At 41.1% G+C, this 25,906-nt stretch overlaps 3 protein-coding genes across 4 annotated transcripts in view; all 3 read left to right on the forward strand.

The window, feature by feature from the left end:
- The first annotated feature begins 926 nt into the window (after positions 1–926).
- The window catches only part of LOC129149494 (protocadherin beta-18-like), a 40,352-nt gene continuing 15,372 nt past the window's right edge, over positions 927–25,906 (forward strand). For both annotated transcript variants that reach the window (XM_054717961.1, XM_054717962.1), the window contains exons 1-2: positions 927–3,235; positions 25,333–25,472. In XM_054717961.1, coding sequence (XP_054573936.1) covers positions 977–3,235; positions 25,333–25,386 — 2,313 coding nt within the window. In that variant the 5' untranslated portion in view covers positions 927–976 and the 3' untranslated portion in view covers positions 25,387–25,472. The remainder of the gene's footprint in view (positions 3,236–25,332; positions 25,473–25,906) is intronic.
- Positions 6,488–12,213, forward strand: LOC129149495 (protocadherin beta-15-like). The gene is made up of 2 exons (XM_054717964.1): positions 6,488–8,939; positions 12,168–12,213. The coding sequence occupies exons 1-2, from the start codon at positions 6,690–6,692 to the stop codon at positions 12,192–12,194; spliced, it is 2,277 nt and encodes a 758-aa protein (XP_054573939.1). The 5' UTR covers positions 6,488–6,689; the 3' UTR covers positions 12,195–12,213.
- Positions 11,688–14,871, forward strand: LOC114231399 (protocadherin beta-15-like). The gene has a single exon (XM_054717963.1). The coding sequence runs from the start codon at positions 12,434–12,436 to the stop codon at positions 14,819–14,821; it is 2,388 nt and encodes a 795-aa protein (XP_054573938.1). The 5' UTR covers positions 11,688–12,433; the 3' UTR covers positions 14,822–14,871.

Below are 25,906 nucleotides of genomic sequence, written 5' to 3' on the forward strand. Positions count from 1 at the left end.
CCAGGCCTAGTACAAAATGTATGCTCAATAAATATTTGCTGAACAAATTGTTGAATGGATGCTTTTGGAAGACCTGGATTTGCAAAATGAAATTCAGTTCCACAACTACTAGTAAATTGGGGTCTAGTTCAACTTTTTTTAATGTTCAGAAACTAGACATATATTATTCATTACTGTTGAGTATTTATTTACTTTCTACTGTTGCCAGATAAGTCTCCTATGGAGTATCCCTAAATAAATGGTACCATTTACCAAATCTGAAATGTCAGCCTCCCCAAAACAACTATTTGCATATACCAGGTTTAGTTTCCAGTGAACCTTATTCTTATTGTGTTAGAGTATTTGTTGACAGCTAGGAACAGCTAAGACTGCTAGTTTTCCTGAAAACCTCTTGCCCACTAAGTCTATTACATAAAAGAGTTGTCCTGACTATTTTTAGTTGTTTTATATATTGTCTTCATAAGTTATTTGAAGATGGGGCTGTATCTTCAATATATGCTTTTTATAGCCACCACAGTTCTAGCCAATTGTGGTTTACTGTGTTAAGGAATGAACAGCAACAGTATCACATATCACAAAGAATGCAACCTAGAAAAGAAAATAGGAATTTAGGAGAGAATATCATTTAAATCCATTGATAAACACACAAGGTAAATTAATCTTCTGTCTCAACTTAATTTTGTTTAAAACCTGAGAATCTGTAGAGTCACTTGGTGGCGCTGCAGGATAAGATAGGGTAATTTTTGTTACATCAGAAGCCACTGGCTTCCATTAACCAGTGGAGCTGAGAGCGCTAAAGAAGCAGGGAGGGGAAAAGAGGCTTTCAAAAGAAAGCTAGGCGGTCAACAAAAGCCTCACAACAGGATTATAAATCTATACATCACCAAAGGTCCAGGCTGATAGAGAGGAGTAACTCCGGGAGCTGTTTGAGATTGAGCTGAAACATTTCCAAAGAAAGGCGTTTGGCTAAGGAGCCATGGAGCTGGGAGAGGAGAGCCCTCAGCATGTAAGGCAAGTGCTGCTTTTCTTTGTTTTCCTGGGAGGGTCTTTGGTGTGTTCAGAGACCAGGCGCTATTCTGTCGCAGAGGAAACGGAGACCGGATCCTTTATAGCCAGCTTGGTGGAAGACATAGGTTCAGGGGTGGAAGACCTGGCTGTGCGGGGCGCTAGAGTCATCTTTGACGACTATAAATCATACTTGTGGTTGGATCCGCAGACTGGCAACTTGCTTTTAAATGAGGAATTGGACCGGGAAGCACTTTGCGATCTCACGGAGCCATGTATATTGCATTTCCAGGTGTTACTGGAAAATCCTTTGCAATTTTTTCAGGCTGAGCTTTGGGTTAAAGACATAAATGATCACACTCCCACGTTCCTAGATGAAGATATACTTCTGAAAATCTCGGAAGTTACTGCTCCAGGAACCTCATTCCAAATGGAGAGTGCTCAGGATTTGGATGTAGGAAAGAATGGTGTCCAAAACTACACATTAAGTCCCAATCCTCATTTCCACCTTAAGTTACAACACAGTGATGAGGGCAGAAAATACCCGGAGCTGGTACTGGACCAATCTCTGGATCGAGAAAAGGAGCCTGAGATTAGATTAACGCTAACAGCCTTGGATGGAGGGTCTCCGCCCAGGTCTGGAACAGCAGTGGTTCGTGTTTTGGTTTTGGATATCAATGACAATGCACCGGAGTTTGAGAGGCCTGTCTATGAGGTTCAGGTACCAGAGAACAGCCCTCTGGACTCCTTAGTCATCAAGGTGTCTGCTACAGATTTAGACGCAGGAATAAATGGAGAACTAACTTACTCATTTTCCCACGTCTCCAAAGACACACGGAAAACATTTGAAATCCATCCAATTTCTGGCGAAGTCCACTTAAAAGCGCTTCTGGATTTTGAGTTAGTTCAGTCTTATACAATAAACATTCAGGCCATTGACGGTGGGAGTCTCTCAGGAAAATCAGCAATTTTGGTTCGGGTTGTAGATGTGAACGACAACCCACCGGAAATAGTCATAACATCTCTTACCAGCCCCATACCAGAAAATTCCTCGCCTGAAATGGTGGTCGCTGTTTTTAGCTTACGAGACCAAGACTCTGGAGATAACGGGAAGATGGTTTGCTCAATTCAGGACCATCTCCCCTTTCTCTTGAAGCCTACTTTTAAGAACTTCTACACCCTGGTAACAGAACGGCCATTGGACCGAGAGACCAGTACTGAGTACAACATCACCATCACCGTCACCGACATGGGGACCCCCAGGCTAAAAACCCAGCACAACATAACCCTGCTGGTCTCCGACGTCAACGACAACGCCCCCGCCTTCACCCAAACCTCCTACACCCTGTTCCTCCGCGAGAACAACAGCCCCGCCCTGCACATCGGCAGCGTCAGCGCCACAGACAGAGACGCGGGCGCCAACGCCCAGGTCACCTACTCGCTGCTGCCGCCCCACGACCCGCAGCTGCCCCTGGCCTCGCTCGTGTCCATCAACGCGGACAACGGCCACCTGTTCGCCCTGAGGGCGCTGGACTTCGAGGCCCTGCGGGCGTTCGAGTTCGGCGTGGGCGCCACGGACCGCGGGTCGCCCGCGCTGAGCAGCCAGGCGCTGGTGCGCGTGCAGGTGCTGGACGCCAACGACAACTCGCCCTTCGTGCTGTACCCGCTGCAGAACGGCTCTGCGCCCTGCACCGAGCTGGTGCCCAGGGCGGCCGAGCCGGGCTACCTGGTGAGCAAGGTGGTGGCGGTGGACGCAGACTCGGGCCAGAACGCCTGGCTGTCGTACCAGCTGCTCCGGGCCACGGAGCCCGGGCTGTTCGGCGTGTGGGCGCACAATGGCGAGGTGCGCACGGCGCGGCTGCTGGGCGAGCGCGACGCGGCCAAGCACAGGCTGGTGGTGCTGGTCAGGGACAATGGCGAGCCCGCGCTGTCTGCCAGCGTCACGCTGCACGTGCTGCTGGTGGAGGGCTTCTCGCAGCCCTACCTGCCGCTGCCCGAAGCGGCGGCCGAGCAGGCGCAGGCCGACCCGCTGACCGTGTACCTGGTGATCGCGTTGGCGTCGGTGTCGTCGCTGTTCCTGTTCTCGGTGCTGGCGTTCGTCGCGGTGCGGCTGTGCAGGCGGAGCAGGGCGGCCTGGGCGGGTGGCTGCTCGGTGCCTGAGGGCCACCTTCCGGGCCACCTGGTGGACGTCAGCGGCACTGGGACCCTGTCCCAGAGCTACCAGTATGAGGTGTGTCTGAGGGGAGGCTCTGGGACCAGTGAATTCAAGTTCCTTAAACCAGTTATCCCCAGCCTCCCGCCCCAAAATCCTGAAAAGGAGGAAAGCCACACCTTTCTGAATGGCTTTGGGTTCAATTAGGAATTCCATTATTATGCAAAACTTTTAGAAAGTGCTATTTCTTTGTAAAATGTATTCATTGTAATGTAAAGTTATTTCTTTAGAGTAACCTTACTAAGAGCTCAGAAATTTCAATGTCTATTTTCTGCTCTTCTTTATATTAACTGGGGGAAAGACTGAGGGAGCTAGAATTTGTTTAGTCTTTCTTCCAAAATGCAACCTCAAATAATTTATTTAAATACACGATGGAGCAAAAGTAGGTTTACAGTTATTCATATGGAAAATGATACAAGAACACATTGTGTTTCACGTGTTAACAATTGTGAACCTACTTTTGCCCCACCCTGTATACAGTATTTTCCCTTCTAGGTTAATTGCACACTCAGCTCAGTCATAGTCTCTGGGTGTTCTGGGCTCTAGATGGTCTCACCAAAACAGTTTTCATGTTTGATAGTATTATTATAGAGGAAATGCATGCTATGAGTAAAAACAGAATTGCTTTGTCATCTGCTTAGGTTGACTTTTAATGTTACCTTTCAAAAGTCTTTTAAAGTATAATCAATCTTTCTATTCTCTTCTGCCAAATATTTCAGAGAATTTTTTTCTCCATTTAGGTATGTTTCTGTGTAAATATTTTGTGAATTGTATATATTGCTGATAGGTGGTATATTAAAATAAATTCTAATCTTGTTTAGATTAAGGCAGATATTCAGCTACAGGTCTTGTCTGAGAGCTTCCCAGTATGATCCAAGAGAGATAAACACTATTTAGATGATTGTTCATTTTCTTTACTTTTCTTGACTATTTTGATTGGCTCAGCAACAGACTCCTGATTAAAGCAGAAATAGTCATATTCTCCAAGCCCTTAAATTGGCAATTAAGATGTAGTTCACCTATTTTTTCTTGATTGCTTGTTACCTAGGAAATAAATGTTAAACATAGGCTGGGGTAGCCATGTTTGGGCTGGCAACACAAGGAAAGGGGAGGAAGGAAGGGAAGGAAAGAGTAAAGGTGAGAATGAATAAGGAAGTGGAGGGAACAGAAACCTAAGAAACAGTAGAGACTAAGACAGCTATGCACTTGGTTCTAGACCTATCAGTTTCTCATTCCAGTGTCTCCAAATCCCCAAAGTCTTGTTGTCTTTGAGTTCTATAATAAGACTCCAGTTTCCTAATAATAAAACTTTTTTATTTAACCCATGGGGGGATTACTGGAAACCAAAAGAGACAAGAAAGATATGTGCAATCTTAAGTTCTCAATTAGCCTATGTAACAGCAAACCCAGGTCTTTTGTTGCATGCTTCTAATATTAACTTAGCCAATGAATGGAATAAAAAATGTACAAGCTTTGAGCTAATTAATCTATACTAGAGAATTTTGTTATAAAACTTAATTTCATAAATAATAGGCAAAGTCTTTCAACAGAAAAAAAAATGCTACAAAGGGTTTTATGGAATGTCTTTTTAACAAGTTTTTCTCCATTATTTTATGTGCCCCAGGACTAGTTTTTAAAAGTAACACTTAGATTATCGTTTGGGTGTCTATACCTTTTCTCAGGATCATCACACATGTGAACATAATTATTTTATCATTTAATGTAAAATCTTCAGAATCTACAAATAATGTAATTTATGGATTATATGGGTTGATCCATGATTTTATTAAGAGTAATACAGTGTTTGATTGACACATACTCTATTATTAGAAAGGCTCATAAAAATTTTAAGTTTCCTGCCAAGTCTACAAACTTAAAATTTTCTCCTTAGAAGAGAAAAATAAGGAGAAAATTTTTCTGAGAGATTATAGACGGGAATGAAAAACTAATTTTGATGCATTCGCTCACTTACATAGATACCAGCTTCTACTGGTTATTTTTTTTAATGCATGAATATTAAGGGCAAATTTTCTTGCCTACTTAATTTCATAGTAAAGAGGTTGGATCCATAACCTCAAGATCTATGAGGAAAATTATCGGATATAACTGTAACCAGCATCTTCTCATATTTTGAAGGTTTATTTAAATTTGTTTCACTACTAGAAGAAAACATTCTAAAATGAAATGATTTGTACCTCAATAGAATTAAATCAATATTCAGCACAATGTTTACACTAGGCCCAAGCTGTTTTCCCAGTTATCCAGGTAATTGAAGTGCCAGACTATGTGATACTGTTGGTTATTTAAACAATATTAAAGTATTGTTTAAAATTTGGTGCAACTGGATAGACTCCAGGTTCCTTACTCCAAGATATTTTTTCCATCCTTAGGAGTAAATACTTTATGCTAGGGTGACAGGATCTCCACCTATCCTTACGAGCTATGTGAGTTGCTTGCTAAAAGTAGATTGTAATCTTTCCTTCTTGGGAATAAGTTTAACCTGCTGTTTCAAATGAACCTAACTTATTTTCTTCTGCACTTTAGTTTTTACTGTAACTTCAGCTCTTTATCTTTATAATCTTGACTTTCCTACTTTTCAAGATCTCAGTGAATGTTAACTTTGACATGTATATATCTTATTTTAGTAATAGATGTAGATGCTTTTTACAAATTGTTTTAGATAATCTAACAGTCAATACAACAGTGCTTACAGAGATATAATCTGTAGACAATATCTACAAATAAGTTATCCACAATCCCTTAAGCTATTTATTTAGTTTGCATAATAAACCAGTTCTAGCTGGTCTGTCACTTAAGTTTATACTCTTGAAGTATGTAAATGAATCTCTTCATCTACCTTGCTGGCAGTGTGTTAAGAGTTTGATTTCTTTAGGAATAGATTGATAACTACCCATATTTTTCTACTCAATTCCCCCAGAATACATAGTATAGCAGACATTATATTGTAAGCTCCAGAACAACAAAGAAGGTATGTGTATTCCCACCACTTAGTATACTGCCTGACATATAATATGAAATCAATAAGGTTTGTTGAATAAACAAATAAATATAGTTAGCTTTGTTCTTGCATCATTTCCCAAAGTGGCTGGCACCATTTCCACATTCACAATCTCACAGGAAAATAGAAGTTACAGTTTTATGTATAAACCACCCTATATATAATCCGTGGTGGCGGTTGTGAATGTGTGTGTGCATACATCAAGGGGAAAGCGTTTTGTAGCATTTCCAGCAAACTAGGTTTAAGTGCAACACATGGTGGCGCTGTAAGCTAAGGCTGCGAAAAACAGACCTGCGGAGGGGAGGGTTCCGGTTCTGGTAGTCATTACACAGATCTAAGGAAGAGAAGAGGATCCTTAACGGAATTACCCTGCGGCCAGGATTGATTCCCCGGGGCAGACGTCCCGCAGACCCAACAGGCAGCCGCCCCCAAAGACTTCTGGCGCTGAAAAAAATGGAGGCTGAAGAGGAGCGCTTTCCTACACTAAGGCAAGTCCTGCTTCTCTTTGTTTTTCTGGCTCAGACTAGCGCAGAGCAGAAAGGTTATAGTGTCGCAGAAGAAACCGAGGGTGGTTCTTTTGTGGCCAATCTAGCAAAGGACTTAGGGCTGGAGGTAAGGGAGCTGTCTGGGCGGAGGGCTCGTGTCATTTTTAACAACAACAAAAAACATTTTCAGCTGAACCTTCAGACTGGGGATTTACAAGTAAATGAGAAACTGGACCGGGAAGAACTGTGTGGACCCACTGAGCCTTGTGTGCTGCAGTTCCAGGTGTTACTGGAAGAGCCTTTGGAAGTATATAGGTTTAAGCTTTGGGTCCGTGACGTAAATGACAATTCACCTGTGTTCCCCAAAGCAGAAATGATTTTGAAAATCATGGAAAGCACTCCTCCAGGGACTGCGTTTCCCCTAAAAAATGCACAAGATTTGGATGTGGGCATCAATAATGTGCAAAACTATACCATCTACCCCAGCTCCCACTTCCACGTTCTCACCAGAAATGGCAGCGAGGGCAGAAAGTACCCAGTGCTGGTTCTGGACAAAGCTCTAGATCGGGAGGAGCGGCCCGAGCTGAGGTTAACGCTCACGGCAGTGGATGGCGGAGCTCCTCCCAAATCGGGCAGCGCCCTGGTCCTCATTGAGGTTTTGGATATCAATGACAACGCCCCTGAGTTTGTGCAGCCGCTCTATAGAGTGCAGGTCCCGGAAAACAGCGCCCTGGGATCCCTTGTTGTCACTGTTTCCGCTCGGGATTTAGACGCGGGAATAAACGGGGAAGTGTCCTACTCCTTCTTTTATGGCGATGAAGAGATCACTAGGACATTTGCACTCAGTGAGCGCACAGGTGAAATGACAATCGTTAGGAAACTAGATTTTGAAAAAACTGTCTCATATGAGGTGGATATTAAGGCGTCTGATGGGGCAGGTCTTTCTGGAAAATGCACTGTCATAATACAGGTGGTGGATATAAACGACAACACTCCGGAACTGAAGGTGGTTTCACTCACAAGCTCCATTCCAGAAAATTCCCCGGAAACTACCATAGCTCTTTTCAGTGTTCAAGACCCAGACTCTGGGGAGAATGGAAGGATGGTGTGTTCCATCCAGGAAGATCTCCCTTTCACGCTGAAACATTCCGTTGAGAATTTCTACAAGCTGGTAACAGAGGGACCTCTGGACAGAGAGGACAAGGCAGAGTACAACATCACCATCACCGTCACCGACATGGGGACCCCCAGGCTGAAAACCCAGCACAACATAACCCTGCTGGTCTCCGACGTCAACGACAACGCCCCCGCCTTCACCCAAACCGCCTACACCCTGTTCCTCCGCGAGAACAACAGCCCCGCCCTGCACATCGGCAGCGTCAGCGCCACAGACAGAGACGCGGGCGCCAACGCCCAGGTCACCTACTCGCTGCTGCCGCCCCACGACCCGCAGCTGCCCCTGGCCTCGCTCGTGTCCATCAACGCGGACAACGGCCACCTGTTCGCCCTGAGGGCGCTGGACTTCGAGGCCCTGCGGGCGTTCGAGTTCGGCGTGGGCGCCACGGACCGCGGGTCGCCCGCGCTGAGCAGCCAGGCGCTGGTGCGCGTGCAGGTGCTGGACGCCAACGACAACTCGCCCTTCGTGCTGTACCCGCTGCAGAACGGCTCTGCGCCCTGCACCGAGCTGGTGCCCAGGGCGGCCGAGCCGGGCTACCTGGTGAGCAAGGTGGTGGCGGTGGACGCAGACTCGGGCCAGAACGCCTGGCTGTCGTACCAGCTGCTCCGGGCCACGGAGCCCGGGCTGTTCGGCGTGTGGGCGCACAATGGCGAGGTGCGCACGGCGCGGCCGCTGGGCGAGCGCGACGCGGCCAAGCACAGGCTGGTGGTGCTGGTCAGGGACAATGGCGAGCCCGCGCTGTCTGCCAGCGTCACGCTGCACGTGCTGCTGGTGGAGGGCTTCTCGCAGCCCTACCTGCCGCTGCCCGAAGCGGCGGCCGAGCGGGCGCAGGCCGACCCGCTGACCGTGTACCTGGTGGTCGCGTTGGCGTCGGTGTCGTCGCTGTTCCTGTTCTCGGTGCTGGCGTTCGTCGCGGTGCGGCTGTGCAGGCGGAGCAGGGCGGCCTGGGCGGGTGGCTGCTCGGTGCCTGAGGGCCACCTTCCGGGCCACCTGGTGGACGTCAGCGGCACGGGGACCCTGTCCCAGAGCTACCAGTATGAGGTGTGTCTGAACGGAGGCTCAGGAACCACCAGAGAGTTTAAGTTCCTAAAATCTGTTGCCTCCAACCATCCGGGGTCTGTGAATGGTGTGGAGGAAAACTCAAATTTTGTAAATGGTTTTGGATTCAATTAGGAATTTGTTAAAATTTTCAGATCATTCCAGATGAAGATTAGTTCTTTTAAAATATGTCTTCCTTACCAATTTTGGTAGATACAGATTTTCTTTGATTTTATTTTCCTAGTTAAGGAGATTAGAAACTTTAAGTATATACTCATGTTCTCTCTCTCTCTCTCTCTCTCTCTCTCTCTCTCTCTCTCTCTCTGTTAATTCTCACCCAAGTATTTTTTCCCCATTGATTTTTTTTTGTTTGTTTTTAGAGAGAGAGTGTGTGGAAAGGAGGGGGAGAGACAGAGAGAGAAGCATTGATGTGAGAGAACACATCGTTCAGGCAGGGCATGGAATTGAACCCTTTAATTTGCAGGTGGAGGCTCTGTTCACAGAGCCAACCCGGCTAGGGCTTGTTTACTCTCTTTTTATCATTTCTACTTGACTAAGACAAAGAACTTGCAAATGTACTTCATACTGAAAAGTATGAATATTTGTTCAATTTATCAACTCTTCATCAACCACAATTGCTTTGAAGATAACCCCAGGACCGTTTTCTATTTGAATTTGTCCAGAAACATTTAAAAAAAATTGATATTGTGGTTTCTTAGGAGACAGGCATGATACAAATCTAATGAGTTATTAAGATATCTTCAGTTTAATATAGTATTATGTCTACCTGTCTAAAAATTTTAAATGGAGAACTGTCTGCAAAAAGTGCATGTTTTTGTTTCACAGTAATATTAAATAGAAAGACAATGATTTCTCCCATACTTGATTTTCACCTCTTTATATCAACCTTCAGTATATGATATATATGAGTATAATTTTTAAATTAAATTTATTGGGATGACAATGGTTAATAAGATTATATAGGTTTCAAACATACATTTCTATGATGCATGAGCTGTATATTGCATTGTGTGCCCACCACCCAAAGTCAAATCATCTTCCATCACCATAGTGAGAGATTAGATTATTTCCAAATATTTAAATAATAGATCCTACCACACCTCCTTCTGGAAACTTCTATCTTCAGTAGATGTCTACTGTTGCAGCCACGTTTATGTTAATGACCCCTCTCTTTTTGTGATTTCAGACAGTCAGACAAGGTGGTAGACATTGCTGATCCAAGCTGTGCCAATCTAATTCTCTCTCTGTTTAAAAAATTGCTTTGGAAACCAGATATAAAATAGTCTCTCTGTTAAGAACTTAATAAGAAAATAATATTATGCCAGCTAAATACATGGAAAGAAGTACAGAAAATCAATCCACTTAGAGACAAGAAGGAAGGAGATGCCTAAAGAACAACCTAATTGCACCTTTTCCATTTTCTCCCAAGTTTGCTTTCTCCTTTGGGTTTTTGGAAATAAATGCTCTTTTAATAAATTTCCTTCTAATTAAGACAGGTGGTTTTTTTCACTTGTCAAAAGCATGTTTACATATTCTTGTATGGATTACAACTTACTATTAATCTGGAACATAAAAAGTTGTGGTTGTCTCCCTGGCTGGGTTGCTCAGTTGGTTAGTCATCCTGATACACCAAAGCTGTGGGTTCAATCCCCCTCTGGGCTCATACAAGAATCAACCAACGAATGCATAAAATGAGTCGAACAACAAAATGATGCTTCTCTTTCTCTCTAAAATCAACCAGTGGGTAGAGCATGGGCCTTTGAACCAAAGGATATCAGGGTTGAATTCCTGGTCAAGGGCAAGTACCTGGGTTGCAAAGGGGAAGCAACCAATCCAGGAGTCTCTTTCACATTGATGTTTCTCTCTCTCTTTCTCTTCTTTCTTCCTCTCTTCCCTCCCCCTTCCATTCTCCTAAAAAATGAATAGAAAAAATATTCTCAGGTGAGTATTTAAAAAAATTGTGATTATCATATAAATGTAACAATAGTTGGGTCAAAAGATGATGGAATATTAGTAATCTGTAAGGGACAAGCACAAACATTTGTTAGACGGCATAATTTTGAGAATTGATGGGTATTTCCAAATTGTACACTTTATATAGAAATTCTTAGAAAATTATATATAAGAAATAGTTAATATCATTAGTGTCAAAATAGCATTAGTGTGAAATAACACTGACAATGTAAAATATGTTTTAAAGGAATGTATTCCCTATTTGTAGAATCATTGTAGCCTGGTTGTTTTGTTCTTTCTTTTTTATAATGTATCCTTTTGTTCAGGGATGAGCAAGGGTATTTTGCCATTTAATGAAAAACATTTTAGATCATTCTGAATTATATTAAATTACTATTCAAAAGAGAATAGCTACTTGGGAGCATGGTTTCTCATATAATGAATTAAGATTACAGCAAAAAAAATGGGCTTTTACAGTAGGAGGAGAATCCATCTGTCAAAATTTTTACATTGTGATTTCTTCATTGATCTATTCAACAAATATTTATTGAGCATCTGCATGTGCCTGGGACTAGCTGTTGAAGGATATAAAAATAAACAAAAAAGTTCTGGAACTCAAGGATGACACAGAAAAGAAATAAGTTAGCATGCTCTATCAGATGGTGATCAATGAAGCATGCTCAGAGCTAAAGAAGTGTTGTCATGTGCATTTTTTTGTAGTTTAAAATGTTAAAATATCATAACTCTCTGACTTTATGTAGAAAGGATATGTAAACTGCAATGAACTAGTAGCTTTTTCTGTGATGTGATTAACCAATAAGAACGACAATTCTGGCATATAGGCTGTCTAGAATCTGAAAGAAAATCTAGAGGAATTTATTCATTTTTGCTGAGAGAATTTTAAGGAACCATACAGCTTGACTCTTATTTTTACAAGATGACTGATCACTAATAAGTCTTCTTTCACCTCTCAGTTCTCCAGAACATCCCCCCAAGACTACAGGTTCTGGAAGATAAAAACCATGTCTGGGTTGTTTACTAATGTAGTTCAGAACCTAGTACATTATATCAACAACATATCTTTGAATGAATAAATAATTTTAATTGCATGGTTTTATGATTACATCATATCCCAAAAAACATTTTCAAAACTCCCAATAGTTAACTGGTATTACTAGATAGATAGATGATTGGGATTACTAGATTACTATAGGTACATACAAATAGAGAATGCAATTGTAGCAATTTTTTTCGAAGACAACGCATGGTGGCGCTGCAGGCTAAGGCGAAGGGGAAAAAAAAAAAAAAAAAAAGAGCCCAGGAAATTCAACTAATTCAACCTCAGATCGCTGGAGGAGGAGAAACGCCTGTAAGGGAGCTGAGGACCAGCAAATGTCCGGAGAATGCTACTCAGCAACATTTCAGGACAGATTACCAACTGAGAGATCCACCCCTATCGCAGTCCCACTGCTCCCTAAGGTAGAGCTGCGCCCGGTTCCTGGAAAGGTGTTTGTGAAATAAAGATGGAGGTCGGCGGGGAGCGCTTTCCTAAACAAAGGCAAGTCCTGGTTCTTTTTCTTTTGGTGGGAGTGGCTCTGGCGGGATGGGAATCCCGTCGCTATTCCGTGATGGAGGAAACAGAGAGCGGCTCCTTTGTGGCCAACTTGGCCAAGGACCTGGGGCTGGGAGCGGGAGAGCTAGCTGCGCGGGGAGCCCGGGTGGTCACTGAAGATAAAGAACCCCGATTGCAGCTTGATCTGCAGACCGGGGACTTGATATTAAATGAGAAACTGGACCGGGAGGAGATGTGTGGCTCCACTGACCCGTGTGTGATGCATTTCCAAGTGTTACTGAAAAAACCATTGGGAGTATTTCGAGCTGAGCTACTGGTGAGAGACATAAATGATCATTCTCCTGAGTTTCCAGAAAGAGAAATGACGCTGAAAATCCCAGAGACTAGCCCTCCTGGGACCGTGTTTCCTCTGAAAAAAGCCCAGGATTTGGACGTGGGCAACAACAACATCCAAAACTACAGCATCAGTCCCAACTCCCATTTCCATGTTACCACCCACGACCTAGGAGATGGCAGGAAATACCCTGAGCTGGTGCTGGACAAGGAGCTGGATCGTGAGGAGCAGGCCCAGCTCCGATTAACCCTCACAGCACTGGATGGCGGCTCCCCACCCCTGTCTGGCACCGCTCAGGTCCACATCTTGGTCTTGGATGTCAATGACAACGCCCCTGAGTTTGCACAGGGACTCTACCAAGTGCAGGTCCCTGAGAACAGCCCTGTAGGTTCCCTAGTTGTCAAAGTTTCTGCTAGAGATTTAGACACTGGGACAAACGGAGAGATATCATATGCCCTTTCTTATAGTTCTCAGGAGATAAGCAAAACTTTTGAAGTAAACAGCCTCTCAGGAGAAGTTCGGCTAATCAAAAAACTAGATTTTGAGACAATATCCTCATATGAGCTGGATATAGATGCCTCTGATGGCGGGGGACTTTCAGGAAAATGTTCTGTCTCCATTGAGGTGGTGGATGTTAACGATAACTCCCCAGAACTAACTATCTCTTCACTTACCAGCCCCATTCCCGAAAACTCCCCCGAGACAGAAGTGGCCCTGTTTCAGATTCGAGACCGAGACTCGGGGGATAACGGGAGGATGGCTTGCTCCATCCAAGATGATCTCCCCTTCCTCCTGAAACCAACCGAAGAGAATTTCTACACCCTGGTAACAAATGGGGCCCTGGACAGGGAGACCAGAGCCCAGTATAATGTCACTATTACAGTTTCCGACATGGGGACCCCCAGGCTGAAAACCCAGCACAACATAACCCTGCTGGTCTCCGACGTCAACGACAACGCCCCCGCCTTCACCCAAACCGCCTACACCCTGTTCCTCCGCGAGAACAACAGCCCCGCCCTGCACATCGGCAGCGTCAGCGCCACAGACAGGGACGCGGGCGCCAACGCCCAGGTCACCTACTCGCTGCTGCCGCCCCACGACCCGCAGCTGCCCCTGGCCTCGCTCGTGTCCATCAACGCGGACAACGGCCACCTGTTCGCCCTGAGGGCGCTGGACTTCGAGGCCCTGCGGGCGTTCGAGTTCGGCGTGGGCGCCACGGACCGCGGGTCGCCCGCGCTGAGCAGCCAGGCGCTGGTGCGCGTGCAGGTGCTGGACGCCAACGACAACTCGCCCTTCGTGCTGTACCCGCTGCAGAACGGCTCTGCGCCCTGCACCGAGCTGGTGCCCAGGGCGGCCGAGCCGGGCTACCTGGTGAGCAAGGTGGTGGCGGTGGACGCAGACTCGGGCCAGAACGCCTGGCTGTCGTACCAGCTGCTCCGGGCCACGGAGCCCGGGCTGTTCGGCGTGTGGGCGCACAATGGCGAGGTGCGCACGGCGCGGCCGCTGGGCGAGCGCGACGCGGCCAAGCACAGGCTGGTGGTGCTGGTCAGGGACAATGGCGAGCCCGCGCTGTCTGCCAGCGTCACGCTGCACGTGCTGCTGGTGGAGGGCTTCTCGCAGCCCTACCTGCCGCTGCCCGAAGCGGCGGCCGAGCAGGCGCAGGCCGACCCGCTGACCGTGTACCTGGTGATCGCGCTGGCGTCGGTGTCGTCGCTGTTCCTGTTCTCGGTGCTGGCGTTCGTCGCGGTGCGGCTGTGCAGGCGGAGCAGGGCGGCCTGGGCGGGTGGCTGCTCGGTGCCTGAGGGCCACCTTCCGGGCCACCTGGTGGACGTCAGCGGTACTGGGACCCTGTCCCAGAGCTACCAGTATGAGGTGTGTCTGATGGGAGACTCTGGGAATAATGAGTTCAAATTCTTGAAGCCTGTCTTTCCCAATATTCTAGGCGAGGACATTGGGAGGAAGGCAGAGGGAAATCCTACATTCCATAATGGTTTAGGTATCTGAAACTTTCCACTTGCACCATTAGTTGTTGTCTTTTATCTTTCATTTTTCAAATCCAGTAATAGCATGTAGTTCTACTTGTTTTTCTTTTTCTGTACTATCTTCCTTAGTAATTATTCTTTGTTTTGTGGTCCTGTAATTATTTTTTCAATTACTATATTATTAGTAAAATATAACAGGAAATTTCATATTTCTGACTAAAATTTCAGTACTTATTTCTTAAGGATAATATGAAAGTTACCTCTTGGAATAAACAAAATTCTAAATTTAAAAGTATTCATGACACTACATAAGAATATCTGATTCCTTTCTACCTACTTCATTTTTAAATTGTCAGAGGTATTATTTAGTTTTTATTTATAAATATGGATAATACCTCTGATAGCAAAGACACAGCTATGACTTTTTTATAATCCATTTTCTGTTTTGGGTAGAATCAATTTGTATTCACCCATTTCCAGTTTCTTTCAAACTCTGTATTTTTTGTTTTATCAATAGACAACAACATGTATAATTTCATGCTGTTTATATCAAAATCACAATTGTAATTATTAGACTTTCTAAAATACATGTTACCTCATGAAAATATATCTTTCTCATCTAATGTTGAGAAAAATCATGAGTTCTTTCTTATATTTAACTGAAGTTATGATCCTGATAAGTCCTGTGAAGTTTTACTGAATACCCAGATTGGCTGTGTTTAACTTGTTCCTATAAACTCTAAAAATCAATAGACTCTAGGACCAAGTAATACATTGCCTGAAATGGTCTCTTGCTATTGCAGAGAAATTCTCAAGTGAGCTTCAAATTCTGGGCCTAGAGTCGTGGTCGGCAAACTGCGGCTCGTGAGCCACATGCGGCTCTTTGGCCCCTTGAGTGTGGCTCTTCTACAAAATACCACGGCCTGGGCAAGTCTATTTTGAAGAAGTGGCGTTAGAAGAAGTTTAAGTTTAAAAAATTTGGCTCTCAAAAGAAATTTCAATTGTTGTACTGTTGATATTTGGCTCTGTTGACTAATGAGTTTGCTGACCACTGGCCTAGAGGAATCTGGAAAAATACATTGTAGAATCAATATTAAAGAAAACAGATGAAAGGATATGTTAATGAAGGTGATGAATGGTTTGAAGAAATAATCAGCTCTATGGTCAGGACTCCTCTATCTCCAGGAGCCTCTTGACTTTGCAGATACTATGGGACGGTGTGGTAGACAGAATAATGCCCTCCTTAAGACATCAGCCTCCTATTCCCTGGAACCTGTGACTATGTTATGTTATATTGCAAAGGGGGCTTACGGTTCAGATGGAATTAAGGTTGCCAATCAACTAACCTTGTAATAGGGGGAATATCCTAAATGATCTGGGTGGGCCTGACTCAATCAGCTAAAAAGTCTTCAAGCAGAGCTGAGTGTTCCCTGAGATGAAGAAGGAATTATGACTGTGGGCAGCAGCTTCAGCTGGTGTCCAGAGTGGCAGCCTGCCCTTTTGGATTTTTGACTTGCCTAGCCAGCTCCCACAATTGAATCAATCACTTCCTTGCAATAAATCTCTTTATATCTATTGCTGGTTCTGTTTTTCTGACTGATACAGAGTTGGAAGTGGAGTCTGTTGTAACAAATAATTAAAAAAATGTAGAAGTTGCTTTGGAATTGGGCATTAGGCTGAGGCTGGAAGAATTTTAAAGAGCATGATTTTTTAAAGCCTAGGTTGTTTTGAACAGAGTGTTAGTTGAAATATGGATAATAACTCCAATAGCAAAGACATAGAAGAAAGTGAGGAGCATGGTGGAGAAAACATATATTGCCTTCCAGAATACCTAAATCATGGTAAAGAAACTGTTGGTAGAAATATGGATTAGGAAAATGATATTGGAAACCAGAGGAAAGGAAATGAGAAAAATGTTATTGGAAACTGGAGGGAAGGAAATCCTTGTTATGTACTGGCAGAAAACTTAGCTGAATTGTGTGTCCTGCAGTGGAAATGTGGAGAGAAGGACTGGTAAACAGTGAACTTGGATATTTAGCTGAGAAGATTTCCAGGCTGGGGTGGAAGCTGCAGCCTGTTTTCTTCTTGCAGCTTTTAGTAAAATGTGAGATGAATGAGATAGATTGAGGGAAGGGCTGTTAAGCCAAAAGTAACCAGAATTTAATGATCTGCAGCCTGTTCAAATTGTAAAAAATGCTAAAATTAGGAGATTCATTATCAGTAAAGCATGTTCTGGAGAGAAAATCAAGGATGCTGTGTGGCAAACGGGAATAAATTGCCAATGGAATTAAGGATGTGATAATCAGCTGGCCTTTAAATTGGGGGATTGTCCTAAATTATCCAGGTGGTTCCAGTGTAATCACAAGAGCCCTTAATAAGAAATGGGAGTAGGAAGCAGGAAGAGAGTCGGTATCAGAGTGATATTATGTGCAAAAGACTGAACCAGCCATTACTGACTTTGAAGATGGAAGGGAGCCACAAGTGGGAGAGTGCAGGTAGCCTCTAGAAGCTCGAAAAGGTAAGGAAAGATTTTTACTTAGAGCCTCCAGAAAGGAACGCAGCCCTCCCTTAACTTTAGCCCAGTTTAACTGTTGAGCTCTAGAACTGTAAGATAATAAATTTATGTTTTTAAGCACTAAGTTTGTGGTAATTTGTTACAGCAGCAATATGAAATGAAAACATGGGTCTAACAAAAAATCCATTTCCAAGACCATTTTTCTTTCCTTTCTGGGTCAAAATATTCATGTTTCCATAATCCCTTGCAGGTAGGTGTATCATATAACTCAGTTATTGCTGACAATTTAAAAGTATCATTGAGGGATTGAGCTTAAGGGAGGAAATATTTTTGAAAAGGCTAGTCTTAGGTGGCATGTTCCTTATATCTTTACCCATTTTCTTTTCTTTTTTTCTTTTTTTTTTATTAATCCTCACCTGAGAATATTTTTCCATTGATTTTTTAGAGAGAGTGAAAGACAGAGAGAAACATTGATGTGAGAAAAACAGATTGGTTGCCTCCTGCATGAGCCCTGGCCAGGGCCCAGGCCAGGGAGGAGCCTGCAACCAAGGTACTAACCAAGGTACGTGCCCTTGACCAGAATTGAACCTGGGACCCTTTAGCCTGCAGGCCAACGCTCTGTCCACTGAGCCAAACCAGCTAGGGCCCATTTTCTTTTTTCTTAACCAGCATGGGTATTGAGGAGGAAGCCTTGAGTAGAAGCAATCAACTTGCAACCATAAGTGCCATAAATCAAAGGTTTATATACTAAGTATGATAAGATGAAAAGCCCCTGAATTTTTCATAGCATTGTTAAACTGCTGCAACAACTCTGCACTACCTTCTACAGCCTGCATATGAATAAAACCCTATGTGATCAAGCAACTGTAATTGGATTTTCAGATAGATGCATTCCAAATTGGCACATCTCTCTTCCTCATGAGTCAGGTTGATTTACACAGTTGTCTGACTATGTCTCAGGTTGTCTATTTAGGATGTTTGAGATGCTTGTCAGAAAAGCAGTTTTGCTTCCCTTTAAGTCTTATCCAAGGACAGTACTCTGAGCTACTGTGGCTGAGTTCATATCTTCATGCAATTTGGCTAATACAAACATACACAGATAACTGAACTTTCAAAAAAATGTTCATGGGTGGTAGCAACCCAAACCATTTTGGGGAATAGAATAAGAAGGTAAGCTGATAAATGCCAGTTATATGCTTAAACCTGAATTAGTGGTATCCTTACAAGATGACTACAATGTTTATACAGCAATCCAGAACACTGGTTTCTTTCTCAGACAGGAAAATAGCAGGGCCAAAACATTTTTACTTAGTAAAATAAATGAACTAAATATGAGTCTTGAAAATTGTCATAAGCATATCAGCAATCTATGTGTTTTGGTAGAACATGCCCTGTGGGAGGATCAGTATTTCCTAACTGCCTTTTCGTAATAAAGAGGTGCATGTTTCAAAACAGGCCCAGAGACCACAGTGTGTAAGTATCCACTACTCCTTTCCTGTCTTTACAAATACTTTATTGGTAAAGTATAGAATGAAAGATATCTCCAAAGGATTAATATTTGTTCTTCAAGGATTGATCTGAATACCTTGAAAAGAGCATTACTTGAAGTTTATCAGCGTAATCATGAAACATCAATAGGAATCTATCACTATACATACATGGTTCAATTTTTGAACTTCACAGCTGCACCCAGAGTGTTTGTCTATGTGTGTGTTTGTGTACATGTGTGCATTTGAGCATGTGTGTGTCTAGGGGAGTGGCTTAAGTAGATGGTGGAGATGCACTGCATGTACAGATATATATAATAGAGTAACATTACTTTTCCATTTCTTTCCATATTGTAAACATATGTTCCTTTAATGCATAAATGTATGTAATAAAATAGGCATTAGTAACATATTCTAGAAGAGATAATTTTTGCAAACTTAAATGTAAATGTAACATTGACCTTGAAGGAGCAGCCCAGAAGAGAGAAGTGTAATATATATATATATATATATATATATATATATATATATATATATGGCCTTTTATCTCCCAATGAGATCAGGAAACAATAAAGTTGACATCAGGATGTGACATGGCAGGAATTAGGGTGAGGACAAGTTGTGTATGATAGGATCGTGTCTTTAATCAAACATTGAAATTCTGTTCATAATGGATTTTTTCATTTAGTTTGATTTTTTAGACTAGTGTCTGTCTTTACTACCAAGTTTTTGAGTGACCCATTAAATTTTCTTCTGAGACATTTGCCTTGCTCTAGTCCTGGTCCTGTTGGTTGTCTCCAACTTTCAAATTCAAATGAGCATCACAGCACTAGTGATGGTGGTTACAACTGGAATCTGAGCAGTAAAATATGAATCAAGTTCCTCTCCATTGTGAATATGGGATAGCAGCAGCAACTGTGGAAGAATACAGAGATATCCGAGCAGATCTAAGGAACTGGAGTCCTGCAGACTGGAAATGGAAGAGCACCTGCATGATTGTGATTGGCCAGGCAAATTGTTTATGTATTTTTCTTCCAGGTGGCATGCATCAGTGTGAAAAATATTATGTATTAGGTAAACTTGATTTGCTATTACATTGTTAAGAATTTTTGCATGTGTGTTTGTGAGTGATATGTAATTTTTCATATTATGCCCTTGTCAGGTTTTAGTTTCAGGTTTATACAGGTTTCATAAAATGAGTTGGCAATTGTTTCCTCCTTTTTCTCTTTGATGAAAAAGTTTGTATAGGATATTATTTCTTCTTTATCTACATGATAGAATTTATCACAGAATCCATCTATGACTAACACTGTTTTGTAGGAAGATTTTGAATTACAAACTTAATGATTAAGGTATGCTACAATTCCAATTTTCTCTTATGTAGTTGGTGGCTTGTGTTTTTTAAGTTATTTGCACATTTTATCCATGGTGTTAAAGTTATTGGCCTAAAGTTATTGATAATATTCCTTTATCATCTTTTCTATATATTTATATTATGCCCCTCTCTCTTCCAGATATTGGTCAAATATGTTCTCTCCTTTTGTCTTTATGAAATATTGCCATGAGTATATCAATCTTATTAATCTTTTTTAAAAACCAACCATTGTCTTTGTTATTTTCCTATTGACTTCTGTTCTGTTTCCTTGATTTCCACTCTTATATTTTTATTTCTCTTCTTATAACAAGTTTGGTTTTAGTTTTCTCTTATTTTTGCAGATTTTCTGAAAGCTTAGATCATTGACTCTGGGCCTTTCTTTTCTAATATAGATTAAATATATGAAAATATAAATTAAATCTATACACTTTTTTCCCTATGGATTATTTAAGCTGCATTTCATGAATTTTGGTATTGTGGTTTTATTACTACTCAGTTTGAATTTCTCTGTAATTTTCCTATTGACTTCTTCTGTAACCTATTGGTTAACTAGAAATATGTTATTTGATTTCCAAATATCCAGATTTTTAACATATAAAATAATTGTTTTGGTCTGAGAACATAGTCTATATGATTTAAATCCTTTGAAATTATTGAGTCCTGTTGTGTTGTTATCTAACATATGGGTTACCTTGGTGAGTTTCCTTGTGTAATTGAAATAAATGTGTGTAGTGTTATATTAATTTCCAAACCGAGTTGCTTGATAATGTTGTTTAAATCTTTTTTATTCTTGCTATTTTCCTACATGTTTTTATCAACTACTAAAAGAAAAATGTGAAATTCTTCAACTCTGATTGTGATTTTCTGTATTTCTCCTTTTATTTCTAGCATTTTTTAAAACCTCATGTATTTTGAAATTCTGTTATTTGACATGCACATAGATAGGATTAGTTTATCTTCTTGATGAATTGACAGTAATCATTATGAAACATCCCTTTTAGTCTCTAATAACTCTTTCAAACTGATATTAATATTCAGCCCATATTTCTTACACCTAGAGTTTATGATATATAATTTTTCTTCTTTTCTTTGTATTGTAGGTGCATCTTTTGTAAGCTATATAGAGTTGAATCTTGATATTTAAAAAATCCAGCCTTAAAATTTCTGCCTTTTAATTGGAGAATTCATGTATAGTTAATATAATTATATAATTGTGTCTATTGCATTTTTATTCATTCCTTTGTTTCATTTTTTTTCTTTTGACTTATTTGTGTATTTTCTGGTATTCCATTTTATTTCCTAAAGGGACTTTTACTTATAACATTTTTGGGGGTATTCCCTCTAAGGATAAGAATATATAGCCTTTACTTAACAATATACCTTAAATTAGTATTATGCTACTTCACCTACAATGTAAAAAAACCCCACACACAACAATTATCTATTATGTAATTCTCATACTTTTTGCCATGGCACAAAAAATTAGTGTAAGACACAGGAGAAATTTAAGAAATCACATGGTGGAGAAGTCATATGGTGGTGACTATAATCAAATTGGAATATATTTCAGAAAGACTTAAATATCTACTATCTATAAGATATTCCATATGAGAGAGAGATAATGACGGTAACCAGAGTGGAAAAGCCTTCAGCCAGATTCCAAATTTAATTGTGCACTAGAGAACTCATACTGAAGAGAATGTCTATAAATTCATTGGATGCAAGAAAGCCTTCATTAATTATTCATTTATTAAGGCAGATATGGGAAAAGATAATGGACACAAACCATATCAATGTAAGGAATGTAGAGAACCCTTCAGCTGTTCTTTGTATCTTAGGATTCATATAATAATTCACTTTGGAGAAAAAATTATGAATATACAAAATGTAGTATGTTCATTCTTTATGCATTCTTCACCTATTGCTTTACATGTAAGAACTCATGGGAGAGATAATACTTATATTAATATAATGTGAAAAATATGAAGAAGCCTTCCATTTGCTTTCATTCCTCAGAAAATGCAAAAATTCTCACTGGAGGGAAATTCTATGAATAAAAAAAAGTGTGTCAGAATTAATTGGTCCTCATTCTTTACTGCACATGTGAGAACTAATGTTGAAAACATACCCCACAGATGTAAAATAATGTGAGAAAGCCTTTATTTCTCTTACTGTACATCTAAGAACTCACATAGAAGAGCAGCCTTATAGAAGGAATGTGGGAAAATCTTCATTTATTTCTCAAAGCTTACTCTACAAGTGAGAAAACATACTAGAAAGGAGCTCTAGACATGTAAGAAGTATGGAAAAGTGTACATTTATCCTCCTTATTTAATAACCACATGTGTACAAACACTCGAGAGAGTCTATAATTGTAAAACAATGTGACAAATATTTCTTTTATTTTTCAGGTTTCACTGTATATGTGATAATGCACATTGGAGAGAAACACTGTGAATATATGAAATGTCTTCAGCTATTCATCATCCCTTAGAAAACATATAACTCACACTAGAAAGAAATTTCTTTAATATTTGGAGTGTAGGAAAATCTTAACTCATATTTAGATTTTTTTCAAAGTCATGTGAAAATTCACATTGGAGAGAAACCACATAAGTGTAAGAAATGTAGGAAAGCCCTAGCTGGTTTGGCTCAGCAGATAGAGTGTCGGTCTGCAGACTAAAGGGCCCGGGTTCAATTCCGATCAAGGGCACATGCCTGTGTTGCGGGCTTGATCCCCATTAGGGGACATGCAGGAGGCAGCCGATTAATGATTCTCTCTCATCATTGATGTTTCTCTCTCTTTCACTCCCTCTCCTTTCTTCTCTGAAATCAATAAAAATATATTAAAAAAAGAAAAATGAAATGTGGGAAAGTATAATTCCTAACACTTGAGTGCACATGTGAGAACACATACTGAAGAGAAACCACATAAATTTTAAGAATGTGGGAAAGCCTTCAAGTCTTTCTCATTCCTTAGTCAGAAAATGAGAACTCATACTGAGAGACAGAAATGTAAAGAATGTGGAAAGTTTTTTTCGTTTTCTTCTTCAAAGAAATGTGAAAACTCATATTGGAGAGAAACCCAATGAATGTAATCAACATGGGGATGCCTTCAGATGCATTTCTTCTTTTTCATACATGAAGAAATTTATATTGGAGCAGAAATCTTTAAAATGCTGTAATATGGAATTGCTTTATCAGTATCTCACCTTTGAAGTGATCCCTAGCTCATAATTTATAATTTATAATATAAACCTCTGCAGTGATAATTATTGCTACCAGTACCCTTTCACCTATAGCACACAATTTTTGATATGTATTATTTTAATTGTGGTTCACTTATATATACATATATATTGTCTCATTTCCATTGTGAAGTTTCCTTGGACTGAAGTAAAATGTATTTTTAATATGCAAGTAAGTGTATTTGAACTTAGTTTTGTTATTGTTTCTAATTAATTTCCAGTACATGCAATGTGTGTAGTCATTGACTTTGGTACTTGCTGGAATTTTCTGTCAGGCATACTGTGGCAGAACCTGGGATTTGCCTACTTGATATCTATTCTGCCTTTCTTCCTTACTAAAAAGAGCTTAGACATTTTCAGGTTATTGATCTTTACTGTTGAGAGATGTATCTTCAGTATTTTTGTAGCTAGTGTAGTCTACAACTAATTGTCTTGGTGAATAAGAAGTTTATATATGCCCAGCCAGTGTGGCTCAGTGGTTGAGTGTTGACACATGCACCAAGAGTTTGCTGTTTGATTCCTGGTCAAGGCACATGCCCAGGTTGTGGGCTCAGTCCCCAGTGGGGAGAATGCTGGAGGCAGCCAATTGATGTTGATGTTTCTCTCATTGGTGTTTCTATCTCTCTCTCTCTCTCTCTCTCTCTCCCTTCCTCTCTCTCTAAAATTTAAAATCAATAACAAATATATATTTTAAAAAGAAATTTAAATAAATAAAAATGTGCAAAGTTATCAAAAAAGAATGTTTTCATCATAAGTTAATGTATCCTTTTGTACTTTGCTCCTTCAATTTGAACACAATACTGCAAGCTGAAAAAAGAGATCTTGCAGCCATGAGGAGGAAAGCTAAAGATGCTGATGAATGTGCTGCACTGTGTTACATGAAGCTTAGAACTACATTTTCCAGAATTATCTTTACTTTATGGTTATAATATAGAATTGGACAAAAGGGAACCTGCATGAGATTTGGAATGCAGAAATTAAGAATCTCTTACAAAGTATATGAAGGTAGCAGATTGACAAAAAGATCCAGAGCTGTTTTTAAATTCCAAACATTAGCCCTGAGCCAATCACCAAGCATTTCACTTTCCCTCAGAAATGGCAGCTTCCACAAACATCTCCATGAGCTCACTCTTCATGGTCCCACTTTGGTGGCTAGACATGCATAACTGTTTGAATTTCATTTCAAACTCAAACCTGCCCATTCACACTGCTGTTTTAGGATATAATGACTAGAGACTTTCTCCAGTCCTCTGATGCCCTCTTCCCCACATATGTGAAAGGTCTAATTTCTATAGTGAACACACAGTTCTCATAATACTTCTAGCAACTGTTTTTCTAAATTATACAATGTTATATCCAAAACAACTTAACAAATGAGAAACTTTGTCCCCGTTGCATTGTTGAGTCGATACTGCTGAATCCTTCCTACATTGCCTCCATTTCATAGGTACTAATCCCAAAGAACTCACTAGCAAACACCTTACACTCTATCTCAGAGTCTGCTTCCTAGAGATCCCAACTTGGTAACATAGCTTCTCGTTTGCTATTGGACTATGGTAGAGACTGAACCCCTGACTGTGGGACACTAAACAAACATATGATATGAGATGTCTTTAATTTACTAGATGTTACCTAATCCATAAAGCCCTAAAATAGGTTTAATGAATAGCAACACTCCATCTTCAAGTGGAAGTAGTAGTACATGATCATATATGAGCAAGTCTGAAGAGCATAAGTATATTTCATGAGTGGATGATTTACACTGACAATGTACTCACTGCTCCTAAATTAACTCCTCTCTTTCAATCTATGGTCTCATTGGGAGTTTCCTGTGATTAGATTACTGAAAATGTGTGATTCTGATAAAGAGGGAAAATTTGGGCCTAATTTAGAAATATTTCCACACAGAAGTCTTGCACAAGCCATAGGAGACTGCTAGAATATCACATCCTACAGGACTGACTTGGAGGGGAACTCTTCCCGATAAGAAAGAACTTCAAGCAGTACATCTGACTGTTCACTTTTCCTGGAAAGAAAGATGGCCAAAGGTATGGATTTGCATTTGTATTCATTTTATAGGGATGCCATAACAAAGTACCATAACTGGTTCTGAAGGCTAGACATCTGATATCAAGGTGTTAACAGGGTTAGTTCCTGGTGAAGATTGGGAGAATCTGTTCCAGGCCTCTTTCCTTGGCTTGTAGGTGGCTATGTTCTCCCTGTCTCTCTTCACATAGTCTTCCCTCTATGTGTGTCTGTCTTTGTGTCTGAATTTCCCCTTTCCATAAGGATATAAGCCATATTGGATTAGGGTCCATCTGAATGACCTCATCTTAACTTGGTTACCTCTGGTAAGACCCTCTCTTCAAATAAGGTTACATTCTGAGGTACTGGGGTTAGGATGCCAATGTAGCTTTTTCAAGGGGGACACAATTCATCCTATAACAACATTTATTCAGAGTAGTGGCTAATGGTTTGGCCC

Source organism: Eptesicus fuscus, chromosome 6, assembly GCF_027574615.1.
Source record: "Eptesicus fuscus isolate TK198812 chromosome 6, DD_ASM_mEF_20220401, whole genome shotgun sequence".
NCBI lineage: Eukaryota > Metazoa > Chordata > Mammalia > Chiroptera > Vespertilionidae > Eptesicus > Eptesicus fuscus.